The sequence below is a fragment of the Halichoerus grypus genome, chromosome 12 (assembly GCF_964656455.1).
Source record: "Halichoerus grypus chromosome 12, mHalGry1.hap1.1, whole genome shotgun sequence".
Lineage (NCBI taxonomy): Eukaryota > Metazoa > Chordata > Mammalia > Carnivora > Phocidae > Halichoerus > Halichoerus grypus.
In genome coordinates, this window is record NC_135723.1 from 17,667,987 (window position 1) to 17,680,426 (window position 12,440).

Below are 12,440 nucleotides of genomic sequence, written 5' to 3' on the forward strand. Positions count from 1 at the left end.
CAGGGAGCCGAGTGAGCAGCAGTTTCCTGGCTTCGCGTGGGCACCTTCGAGATGTCGAGTCTAGCCCAAGCTCAGTGATACCGGATTCCCTTCCTTCCCGGCAACAAACCTGACAGGTCGACCCTCTTTCTAAGGGTTAACCCGCCTTCCCTCCCCCGCCTCCCCCGGTGCCCGGGGCGGGAGTCTGTGGCCCCGGGTACCCTTCCGTGACTCACTCCTTGCAAATGTAAACGCCCGAGCGCGCGGTAGGTCCCGCCGGGCCCCCTCGCGCCGCGATCCCCACACCTACCTCCGCGACCAGCCCAGACGCCGCCCGTCCCCCGCGCGCCGCCCGCGCCGCGCCCCCGGGAGCGGCCCCGCAGCCCCGCCGGCACCCGGGAGAGCCCGAAGCCCGCGGCGACCGCAGGCGCGGCCTTAAAACAAAAGAGGCGCCCCGGGAGGGTGGGACCCGGACCTCACCCCCTCCTCGCCCTGCGGTGGCCGCCCGCCCCCTCAGCCCCTGCTCTCCGTGTGCGCATGAGCGGAGGCGCCTCCCCCGGTTCCTCCCAAGGCTAAACTTTCTGATTCCCTTCTTTGGGCTCGGGGCTGCCGGCGGCGGGGAGAGCGCTCGCACCGCTCGGTGAGGAGGACAAAGTGGCTGCGCGATTTTTTCCCTCTCCCGACCCTCCAACTCCCCGCTTCCGTGGGAGCGGCAGGAAATGGAAGGGCCCCTCTCTTCTCTATGAACATTAGCTTTTTTTTTTTTTCTCTACTTCTCCAGAAAGGAAGACGGGGGAAAAAAGGACAGGCGGTTCGGCGGGTGCGTGCTCCCCTCCTCTGCAAGGACTGTCCCCTCGGCTACAGGGACTGGCCATGGGGCTGCTCCAGGTGTTCGCTTTCAGTTTCTTAGGTAATTCCGCGGACGCGGTGGGGGGTGGGGTGGTGGAGGGTGGGAGGAGGAGTGGGCTTGGATGGGGAAGAAGACCGCGAAGGCTTTTGACCCGGCTTCGAGGGAGCCTGGGGGATCCGCAGAGGGACTGGGGTGGGAATCGTGCCCTGGGATTAAACGCCAGCGCCCTCGGTGGCGGCTGGGGAGTGCGCGCGAGGATCGCCGCGGACCCGCAACCCGGGGGCTCTGTGCCCAGAACTGGGGATCCCCGGCCCCTGCTCCGGGCTTTGCACCTTCGGCCGATTCACTGTGGGTCTCTCCACTGCGGGGGCAGGCTGCTTGGGGTGGGCTGGGGGCTTGCCGCGGAGGGCTCCCCTGGAGCCCATTTCCCAGCGAAGCGTTCTAGCTGAGCGCAGGCTTAGTCCTGGGAACAGATTGGAGCCATGTGGCTTCAATTAACCATCGCTGTTTGCCCCCGGATGGCGCCAGAAACAGCTGGACCGGGTGCTTCCCTGGAATGACGAAGCGTTGAAGCCACTCCAAAGCCGCAGGGACTTGTCCACTCGCCCCTTGCTTGGGAAGGCGGCGCCCCCTGCGAGTCCTGCTGCCTCGCCCCCAAAGAAGCGCCCGGGACCTCCCAGCATGCACGCACACACACTCGCAACCCCACACTCACACATTTCCACGCGCGCGCACACACAGGGTTTCACACTGAGGATGCACAGGCTGCCGCGTGCACGGAGGTTCATACACTCACCCACCTACCGGCGCGCGCATGGGTGTTTGGCCTCTCGCGTCCCTGCGCTCAGGTCCAGGCACAGGCACATGGAAGTGGCTGGTCTGCACATCTACCTTTTGTGGCTGGAGCTGCTTCCCCAAGGCAGATCTGGGTGGGCTTGAGTGTCTATGGGTCTCCCGGGAATGATGTTCTGGGCTGCCGGACCAACGTGATCGCGTGTCTCTTTCCGAACCCTCTCCACGTCCCGGCCTCTCCCTTCGCTCGTCTTTCCACTATGCCTCTTTTCTGTGCGTTCTGCTTTCTTCTGAACCTACTCTGTTCCCGCCCCTGCTTGTTTTCCTTTTGCTCGGGCTCGCTCCCTGCTTGTGCCCTCCTCCCCACCTCCCCGGTCGCCTGCCCTTTCCACAGCCCTGTGCGGAGCCCAAGTGCGCGCTCAAGAACCCGAATTCAGCTACGGCTGCGCGGAGGGCAGCTGCTACCCCGCCACGGGCGACCTTCTCATCGGCCGGGCACAGAAGCTCTCGGTGACCTCGACGTGCGGGCTGCACAAGCCTGAGCCGTACTGTATTGTCAGCCACCTCCAGGTGAGGGCGGAGATCCCAGCTCCCGGCTCTGCGCGCGCCTCCTCCGGTCCAGACCTAGGGGCCAGGCCCTGGGGACTCCACATCCTGCCAGCGGTAGGAAGCGCGGCCAGTCGGGGAGTCCCGGGATTGGACTGGTTGCTCACCCTTTCTTGCTCCATCTCGGTTTTCACAGTTGTATCCGCCAAACATTTCCTGCCGCCTCCACCGCCGGCACAGTCCGCATGGAAAGGCAGGGCTGCGGGCAGACCTGGTCCCTGCCCCGGATCCTGACCGGGAGCCTTCAAAAGTCCCGAGTGTTTTAGGTTTTGTTTTTATTTTAAATCTGTCCTCCTTGGAAATGTGTATAAAAGATAGTTTATGCTCTTTTTCTTATACTGAGTAGTGATCTTTGGTTTTTCCCGTTTCACTTGGATAAAGGGTATGGCAGCACTGACAGATACCTTGCAAGGTCGCTGTAATCACTGAACCTGATTTTCTCTCCTGCGGTGCTGTTCCCCATCTACCTCCATTAGATACTTTTTTCAAAATGCCCTGGTTGCCATGGTACCCTGATAGAGAAGGACCAAAATGAAATTTCAGGGTGCTGCTTCTAACAGTGGGCCAGGATCTTAGATTTCAAAGGTCACGTTTTTACAAAGTCAAAACTAATTTTTATTTTATTATTTTTAAAAGATTGTATTTATTTTTCAGAGAGAGGGGGTACAAGCAGGGGGAGTGGTAGGCAGAGCAGGCAGAGGGAGAAGCAGGCTCCCCGCTGAGCAAGGAGCCCCATGTGGGGCCCAGGACCCCCAGGATCATGACCTGAGCCCAAGGCAGATGCTTAACCTGACTGAGCCACCCAGGGGTCCTAAAACTAATTTTTTTAAAAAAAGACCCCAAACCAACTACCTAGAATCAGAAGCCTTTTGCTTGATTTTTTTTTTTTTCTTAAGTAGACTGATATTTCTGACCTCTAAAGCAAGCAAAAGGCAGCTGGGCCAGAGCCAACTGCTTCCATTTTGGTCCCTTCCCCTATCTGTACACCTGCCCTTTGGGAGGAGGTCCATGCTGTGCAGTTTGCACGGCGGAGGCCTTAAACTGGATTCACTTTTACAAAGCCAAGAGAGCGCCCATCCTGGAGACCTGATAAATTAAACCAAAGGAATGCGGTAAAGTGGATTCTGCTCATTTGCTTCCAGGTTTATACAGAGATGTCTAGACTGCTTCCTCCTGCTTAGAAGGGTGGCTGTAATTAAACTTTTTTTTAAGTTCTGGTAATTGTTCTTCAGTATTAGTTTCCTTGACTACAAGTTTATGAAGGCAGTCGATGGTACCTTTTCTAATATTAGCATGTAAATTTTACCTAAAATATTGTGTTAACATTTACCTCGGAGGCGAGGACATCCTGTAAATGAATCACTAGATTCTGAAACTGGCTTTGGCCAGAATGAGAATTGAATTGTCTTCAAAGCCAAGTCGAGGCAAACTCACTGGTTTACGTGATTAGCCATGAAAGTGTGGAGTGCTCTTTACAGATATCAGAGCCTAAAGAAAGGGACTGGGTGTGCGCTTTTCTCAAACATTTAATGGGTCTGAAAATTGAGGCAGGAATCTTAAGTATTTTGTCCAGGGTCCCACTGCATTCCTGACTTCTGTTCTCTCTCTTTTTCTTAGTATATTTTGCTAGTCCCTAAATCCTTTTGAGAGGAAGGGGATAACTAATAGCTAAATAAATACAAACATAAGAGTACAGCCTGTTGGTACTGTCCTTATGAGAATGTTACCACTGCTTGAATGTTGTTCGATGTATGTGGATCTCCACAGAGGCCATCTCAGCTTCATTAGGGTCCATGTTGGCGTTCTTTGAGTTAGTCTCAGGATACAGTGCTTTCAACAAAGCAGCACAGCATGATACCCACTTCCCAGATATTCTGTGCGGTTTCTAGGTTAGCCTGCAAGCTGCCGCCATGAGTTCACTGCTTGGGCAGAGCAGAAGCTGAGGAAACTGGTTCTGTATTTCCCAAAGCTGCTTAAATACATCTGCCTAATACTTGGCCTCTGTCTTGTGAGGTTTTAGAAAATCAGGCTGAATGAATATTTTTTTCCTTTCATTTTTCAGTTTGCTTTATGTCAGCAGAAATTCTCTAATACCTCTTCTGCATTTTACTGGAAGAGTAAGCTTCTCTAGCTATTCATTGAGATGAAGGCTTATGCCTAGAAATTTCATTTTGATTAAATTAATAGTTTGTGGAAACAATGCCACCTTTGACTTTTGACCTTGAATTTACAAGAGTGGAGGAAATTTTCAGGAGTAATTCATATCCCATAAGTTAAAAAGCAGAAGGCATATTATGTGTCACGTAAGTAATTTGGGCATATGCATTTTTCTTGAAGCAAGTAGATTTGATTTCTGTATTGTGGGCTTAATTTTTGGTGTGTGCATGTGTGTCTGTCTGTCTGTGTGTGATTGCTTCCTAGACTCATGAAACTAACTTTCCTTTCAGGAAGACAAAAAATGCTTCATCTGCAATTCACAAGATCCTTATCATGAGACCCTCAATCCTGACAGTCATCTCATTGAAAATGTGGTCACTACATTTGCTCCAAACCGCCTTAAGATTTGGTGGCAATCCGAAAATGGTATGTGGTTGGTGTGGGAACAAGTTCCACGGTGTGTGATTGGTCACCTGGAAGGAGTTTATAGACTCCTGAGTATTTGTAATCTTGATTGGTTTCTCTGCCCGGTAATTATGGCCTTTAGCAGATTTACTGCCTAGCACTAACTTTTCTTGGTAAAATCTGATCTTTTTTCCGGAAGCATGCACTTTCTATAAGAAAGCAGTCTTTGATGCTGGACCAAAGGGGTATTTCGTAGTCCTCATCTGAGGGGAGTCTGCGGGGATGGGGTGTATCAGTTGGGGGTGTGGGAAGGCCCTGCACAGCCCTGAATCTTCCACAAAATACAGCGTCTTTCATTTTGATCAACCCCAAAGGAAAGGGCAGAAGCAGCCCCCACCTCTACCATCGCCGTCCTTCCCTCTAGAGAAAATTCAGTAATAGTACTATGAATCAGCACTAGATGTTAATTTTTCAAGGACTCTGTCAACCTAGATATGACCCCAACTCAGTTTCTCTAGTGAGTATGTGAACCCAGCCCCCTTTTCCTTTATTTGCCTTGGGATTTGGGTTTAGTAAATTCATCAAATTTGTTGTTACTTCACTGGGAAACTAAGCCCCAGTTAGTTTGGCATTTTTTTCAAACTTGAATGCTGAACTTTGGGAAATAAAGGTAGAGTTATTGTGTCTCTTAATTAACAAGGTACCATTAGATGTTCCAAAAAATTATGAGAATTCTGGCTCTCAAAGAAGTGAACCTAGGCTTGGCCATAGAGAGCATGGATTCGACTAGATCTCTCTATTATATATGCCCTATCTCTGGGAAGCTTTCAGAGGCTTGCTGTCATTTAACAATCTATAAAGAGGAGCTCCCTTACTAGACTTCCTTGTCATTGACTATGAAATTATACTTACTTTCCAGAAGATTGTTGGTTTCTGGGGGAGGGTTGATTGATTTTTCATTGGTCAGCCTTGGGACTGCGTTGTTTACCAGATTGAGACAGACTGGTCCTCAAAAAAGCGTGTCCATTAGAGCCTTATCAATTCTTAGAGGTGGTTATCTTGGCTGGTAGTTAGTGTGAAAGAGAGGTTTCTGTAAGTGTACTCAAATCCCAAAGGACTTCTGAAATAGCAGAGAGCTGCTTACAAACAGGAGCATGTCCCGACTGCCCACATTCTTCCCGTGACATGAAAAGACCATTAGAAGGATGTCTCAACTTTAGTATCAAGTTGATAGACAGTAAAATTGTTCATCATGTGCTGTAGTTCCAGGGAAGGGTTTTTCTTGGTTACATCAGGAGTTCATCAATTTCTGCAACTTTGAATTTGTGGAGCAAGAGAGGCCAAATGCCAGAAAGACAGATTTTCATGTCGAGGGGCTTGCATTCTCTGTCACGAGAGATTAGATGAGGTTAGGCTGAAGCCTAGTCTTCAGAAAGTCAGACTGATGGTTACTGCCCCGTCCTCTCCTTGGTGTCCAACAGCTCATCATTAAAGACGTTCTTTATGGATGTGATGTTATCCATTTTCCGTGGGTTTCGTCCAAGTTGAGCTTTAGATGGCGGCATTAAATTATCGGTGTTCAGGCATCGAAACGGGCTCGGAGGGTGCAGCTACTTTTCACTTACCCTTCCTAATGATCTATCCTTAGGTCCAACAGAAATCAAATATGCCATAAAGGAATCATCTTGTTTCTTTTCTCTGTGGATTTTTCTTCCCTTATTAAAAAAAAAATAACAACTGTAATGCCTTATCAGGTTCTAAATCTAAATGGAATGTGCTTTTAGGGCGCACATTGCAGCCTATGTTCTTATGTTACAGAAAGGGTACTGGTCTTGTTTGTACTTTACGTTATTTTGTTATCTCTTCATTTTGAACAAACATTGTAGGCTTTTAAAAAGCCTGGGAGAGAAGAGACACATGGTGGCTGAGCTAGCATTTCACGCTGAAATGTCCAGAGTCGGTTTATAATATGCTCTTTTTAATAAGTTAGATAAGGCTGGTTAGTGTGATTATAATGTTTTTCTTTAACATTCCAACTAACTCATATCCGTTTCAGTGACCACCCCCCACCCCCTACAATTGGCTTGGCGGTTTTCCAGTGGGAGAGTTTATTTCAAAAGTCCTACTGATTTCCTGAAAATACACCAGCCCGTGACATGATTCATTCTGACACATTCCTGTCTTCCTGCCTTTAAGACTTCTTTTGCTCTAGAAGGTGGACCCCCAGAGCTCTCTCGAGCCCAGGAAACAGGGAGGGGTCTCCTTTAGTAAACAGGCAGATTGGAGGGCCCGAGGTATTGGAGGGGAGGGAGGTACTTTCCATCCCTAGAATTCCAGTGGCCTTTTTAGTGTGTTAACGTGGGACTGACCGACCCTCGGGGCATGGTGCAAATGCCCATTTGTTTGTTCAGGCTTCCCCCTGAAAGGGAAGATGTTAGTATTTGTTCTGGGCCGGTTCATTTATTTGACCCATTCTTTGTCTCTGGCATTGTTTTTCGGTTGTGGTGATGCATCCAGAGGCTTCCCCATCAGGGACAGGTCTTTCTAAACGGGAGCATAACTAACATGCGTGGTAGACTCTTATTTATTTTCTTTGCTGCTGCATTAAAAAAAGGAATACTTGTGATTTGCCTGGAGGAGGATTAGGTCTCCTGCTTTAGGCTGCAAGCTGAACCCCTACTGTGCACAGGAAGTGACCCCATCCTTCCCCTCGGAGAGTCACTGGGCTTAGAGGATTGGGAAGATGTTTTACTTTCTCCTAAGCCAAAGCTGCCTTTCTCTTTTTTTAAGGTTTTATTTATTTGACAGAGAGAAACACAGCTAGAGAGGGAACACAAGCAGGGGGAGTAGGAGAGGGAGAAGCAGGCTTCCTGCGGAGCAGGGAGCCCAATGTGGGGCTCGATGTGGGGCTCGATGTGGGGCTCGATCCCAGGACCCTGGGATCATGACCTGAGCCGAAGGCAGACGCTTAACAACTGAGCCACCCAGGCGCCCCCAAAAGCTGCCTTTCTTGACAGCAACTAGAGGCATTCTGCCAGAGGCCTTTTCCACCGAGCAGATGCAGTATGTCGAACTCCCCGAACGATTTGTGGAAAACTGGAGAATCCTTCTGATTTGTGCCTTACCTCCTACCCCGAGGCAGGTTTCTTGTCTTCGGCTTCACTTTCAGATAGAATGCAAGGAGGATTTCTATGAGGGGCATAAAGAGAATTTAAGACAACAGTCCCAACTCTTCACAGATGGCCCTGTTTAGCTTACTATTTCCTTTCTTCTTTCTAAACAATCTCCTATAGGCGTGGAAAATGTAACAATCCAACTGGATTTGGAAGCAGAATTCCATTTTACTCATCTCATAATGACTTTCAAGGTAAGGAATTCGTCACTTTTCCCACAAATGACACGTTGAGAGCGCTGTGTCATTCCCTTTTCTGTATGGATGTCTGTTGTGAGTTGGCCTAAATGGGAACTTAAATATTCTTGTTGCCATAAATTGGGATCATCGAGCAGCTTTTAAAGATGGGCATGAATAACTATGTTTAACAAATACTCTATCTTCATGGCAAGCAGGAGAGAGCGAGCCTCTATTCTAAGGTAATTCAACTGTAAACTTTTAATTAGATGTCTTTTTATTTCCCCACGGAGAGAGGCAGCTTTGACTCTCCCAAACCACAATGAAACATCTGGAAAATAAATCCCTGATCCCTTGTGTTGATGTTTTAATGCTGAGCTTGGTAACTGCAAAGGAAGTGTATTATCTTTAGTTTTCAAGGGTTTGCAAAATTTGTGGGAACAGTTTTGCGGTTCCTTAAGAAATGCGTATGCCTTCTTAAATGTGGATTTTCTCATCCTTTTTCTTTTAGAGATGTAAAATGACTCCGGGGCTAGGGAATTTCTCTGGACAAAGTCCCTTTGTTTCCTCATAAGCAGCTGCCTGGAAATGACAGACTTCGCATGGCTTAAAGTACACGTTGATGCACATAAAACCCATAATTTACCTCTGGCTTCTCAGATTAAAATCGCTTTGGGTAGTTTTTGGTTGGAGTCGGGGGCCTTAGCTGCACCCTCTCAGGTTAGGAAGAGGTGCCAGGGAGAGATTGACCCACGTGTGTGGGTAGCCGAGAAAGTCTTACCGTGCCTGGAACCAAAGCCTGGGAGGCCAAGGAGCATGGAAGTCAGAACATGACTAGGAGGGATGGTGGACTGCTGGCTCCCAGGCCTGAGCCCCTACCCCCTGCCAAGCCTCCCCACCCCCCACCCCAGAGGTGCTGTTGCTGCTAGAGAGGAAGGCTCCCACTGTGACACCTGACACTGGGGGAGGCAGGGGCTTTTACTAAGCAGCTCAACACTGCGCCTCCTCCCTTCATTAACCGCGGCCAAGCTCAGCCTGGCCATTAGAAGTGAAACTCAGCCATGCATGAGGATGTTGCCTTCCTGTTATGTGACGCCTAAAAATATACAAAAATATCATTATTCATGTCGATGGCCCTATCTTTTACTTCGGAAAGGGCATCTATGTGCCTACATGGGTCATTCTGAGTTTGCGTACATCCAGAGGTCCTTTGGAATACTGTAGTTAAATACTCATTCAAGTGAATACCGTGGGCCAGAGGTGAAACTGTGCACACAAGTGAGGAAGGTCAAAGAGGCGGTGACCGAACAGGGCCATGAAGAATGGGTACTGGCAGTCAGACTGTGGTTGGTGAGAGAGACCTCATCCTGCAGGTTCTAGCTCCCATGTGAAAAGCAGTATCTATGGGGCTGGACAGGCTTGGGTATAAATATCCACTCTGCCCCTTCTTGGCACGTGTGGCCGGAGCCTCGGCTTCTTCTCGGGAAGGAAGAATGAGAACACCTGCGTTCTAGGGTTGTGCGACCTAGCCCTCTGCTGCGGGAATAGGCATCATCTTGCTACCTGGCACCTAATGGGAATGCGATCATCTCTATCTATGCTGATGCTTGGCAGGTAGTGATTGCTCTACAAATATTTACTGACTGAATAAGTAGATCAAGGAATTCAGCCATCTTCTGTCTGTAAGAAACTGCCCTAGGCCTTGCGGGAGATTTTAAAGATACCGCGGTTGCTTTTCTGCGGGACCTTCCCACCTATACTAGGGGTGCAGGGGAAACACAGACTTGCAAATAACTTATGTCACAGAGGGTGCTGAGTGCTCCAGCAGAAGGTCGGACGGTGCACTTTCTGAGCACGGAGGCGGGCGAGAGTAGTCTTAGCCTGGGCCGAAGCAGGAAGCTTCGTGAAGAGAGATCTGGGACTGCATTTGACCCGGGCCGGGAACGGTGAGCAGGATCTCCGTGGGAGGAGGTGCAAGAAAAGCCATTCTTGGCAGAGGACACCGTCTGAGAGCAAAGCGCTGGTGGGGGACAGTTCAGGCAGGGTTTGCCTCGAGCACGGGGCCGTGAGGGGCAGAAGGAAGGAAGATGACAGTCAGGAGGACTGGGACTCCTGGCCGAGGGGTGCGAACTGTATAGGAAATGGGGAGCCGTTGACAGGGAAATGAGACTATTTCAGGAAGGTCGCCTAGAGGCAACAGAGGAGGGCCCGGGACAGTGAGAACTGAGGGCTCGTGGGGAGGCCCCCGTTGAGGCCTGTGTTAATGGGGGGCTCACCTAGGAGACTACTGGTGTGCATGCAGAGACGGGCCTGACTCTCGCGTAGGAGGGAGCTGCCCCTGCCTTCCAGGGAGTCCTGGATGTATTGCCAGCAAAGCTTTTTCAAATCACACACGTCCCCTTGCTGCCATACTCTTAGCCTCCACACTCTTAGCGTCCACTGCTACTGCCTTTGAGAATCAGCACTCACTTTCTACGGGAGGCCTCGGTTGGACCCTTTGTAATCAGAGGTTCAGCCGTGAATCGGAGAAGGATGAGAAGCAGAACGACAGAAGGGAGGGCAAGGAGAGGGATGAAGCAAAGATATCTTGGCTGTCTGAGCTGAGTAAGCAGGAGCGTGGCAGTGGGGTGACAGGAGCGCGGACAGGAGCGGGTGGTGGTGAAGAACACGTGTTTGCCATGGAGATAGCTGCTTGCTAAGGGGAGTGGGTTTTCGTGGGCCAGCGAAACTCCTGTAACCTATACATGGTGTGTTTTGGTCGATAGCCAGGTGTTTCCAAAATCATAGCTCTTTCATGGAGTAGAAATTCAGAGGTGGCCGCGCTGCGGTGTGAGCCCTGAGCAGGTTGTTGAGTAAGCAGACTGTGGAAGGGCCTCCATTCTGAACATACCAGTGTTGTCCTGGGTTCCAGCAGCCTCCTAACTCCACAGGAAATTGGAGAACTCTCAGTGGCCCTTTGGGACTCAGAAGCTTCCAGAAAGGACGGAGAAAGGAGCACAGCCAGCACTGGCTGTAAGGCGTTTCCTCTCTGCTCCCCTGTGACGCGGAGACATCAGGCTGCTCTGTCCCTAGAGGTCGCCACCCAGGAGGCAGGTCTCCTGGGGAGCTTGTCTTGGCTGAGGTAGTTATTGGGGTTTTCCCCCCCTTACTTTAAAATCCTTCATCACATACTCTTGAGTTTAATAAAGTACCATTTTCTTATATTCCTGAATAGGTAAAAAAAGGTGAAAACCCAAGCAACTAGTAAGTGAATAAGCCAAAGGATCTGTCAAAATGTGACCTTCCGTTTTCTGATCCTTGTCTCCTTTGATCTGTGCAAAAGACCATCAGGATTATTAAGGAAGACAGAAGGAGGTCTGGGAATGCACTCGTCTCACCATTAGTGGTCACCCAGATTTCTCCCAAGCATTGGTTTTAATTCAGAAGGGAGGGTCTGTTCAGGTTCTGTTGGCTGGGCTGGCTCAATTGTCCTGTTGTTCTCCTTGCAACGGAACGTGCCTTCCACTTCCCAAACGTCCGTACCCCCTCCTCGGGCACGGAGGCCTGGGCCCCCTGGTAGAGCTCATCCTGCTCCGTCTCTTCTTTCCAGTGCACCCTGCCTACCACACCCTCCCAAATCTCTGTCCTGCCTCAGTTTCCAAGAGTCTGGCCTTTGTACTCCATCCTCTGTGACGTCCGTTTGCTGGTCTGCTATGACGCCATCAGCCAGGGAGGCAGAAGGTTGGGTTTGGGCCTCATTCAGCCTGGGTTTGAATCTAAGCTCTGCCTCTAGCTAGCGAGTCAGTGAATGTGTCTGAGCCTCAAGTTCTCACGTGTAAGAAGAGGGTGTCGTGAGGGTGTGTTAGCTTCCTGGGGCCGCCATAGCGAGGTACCCCACACTGGGGGGCTTAAACCACAGAGGTGTGTTGTCTCACAGCTCTGGAGGCTTGACGTGCAAGATTGAAGTGTGGGCCGAGTTGGCTCCTCCTGCGGCCTCTGTTTCCTTTGGAGATGGCGGTCTTTCCTCTCTCTCCCCTTGGTCTTCCCTTGGACACGCCCGTACCCTAGTTGTTGCTGCTTATGAAGAACGCCAGTCCGTGGGATTAGGGCCACTGTAAGACCGCCTTCTTTAATCAGCCACGTAAATACCTGATCTCCAAATACAGTCACATTCCGAGGGACGAGGGCTTAGGTCTTCAACATAAGAATTTGGGGAGGACACCATTCGGCCCATAACAGGAGGTTAGGAAATGATGAATTAAAGTGCCTGGCACCACTCTCTTTCCTTCTTTGGCTAGCCCTGTGTTGATGCATTTTCTGGAG

General features: G+C 50.2%; 1 protein-coding gene across 1 annotated transcript in view; it reads left to right on the plus strand.

Moving 5' to 3' along the window:
- Window positions 1–417: 417 nt before the first annotated feature.
- LAMB1 (laminin subunit beta 1) overlaps window positions 418–12,440 on the plus strand; it is a 71,591-nt gene continuing 59,568 nt past the window's right edge. The window contains exons 1-5 of the mRNA XM_036083986.2: window positions 418–619; window positions 761–889; window positions 2,016–2,191; window positions 4,675–4,810; window positions 8,083–8,156. Of these exons, the coding sequence (XP_035939879.1) occupies window positions 853–889; window positions 2,016–2,191; window positions 4,675–4,810; window positions 8,083–8,156 (423 nt within the window). The 5' untranslated portion in view covers window positions 418–619; window positions 761–852. The remainder of the gene's footprint in view (window positions 620–760; window positions 890–2,015; window positions 2,192–4,674; window positions 4,811–8,082; window positions 8,157–12,440) is intronic.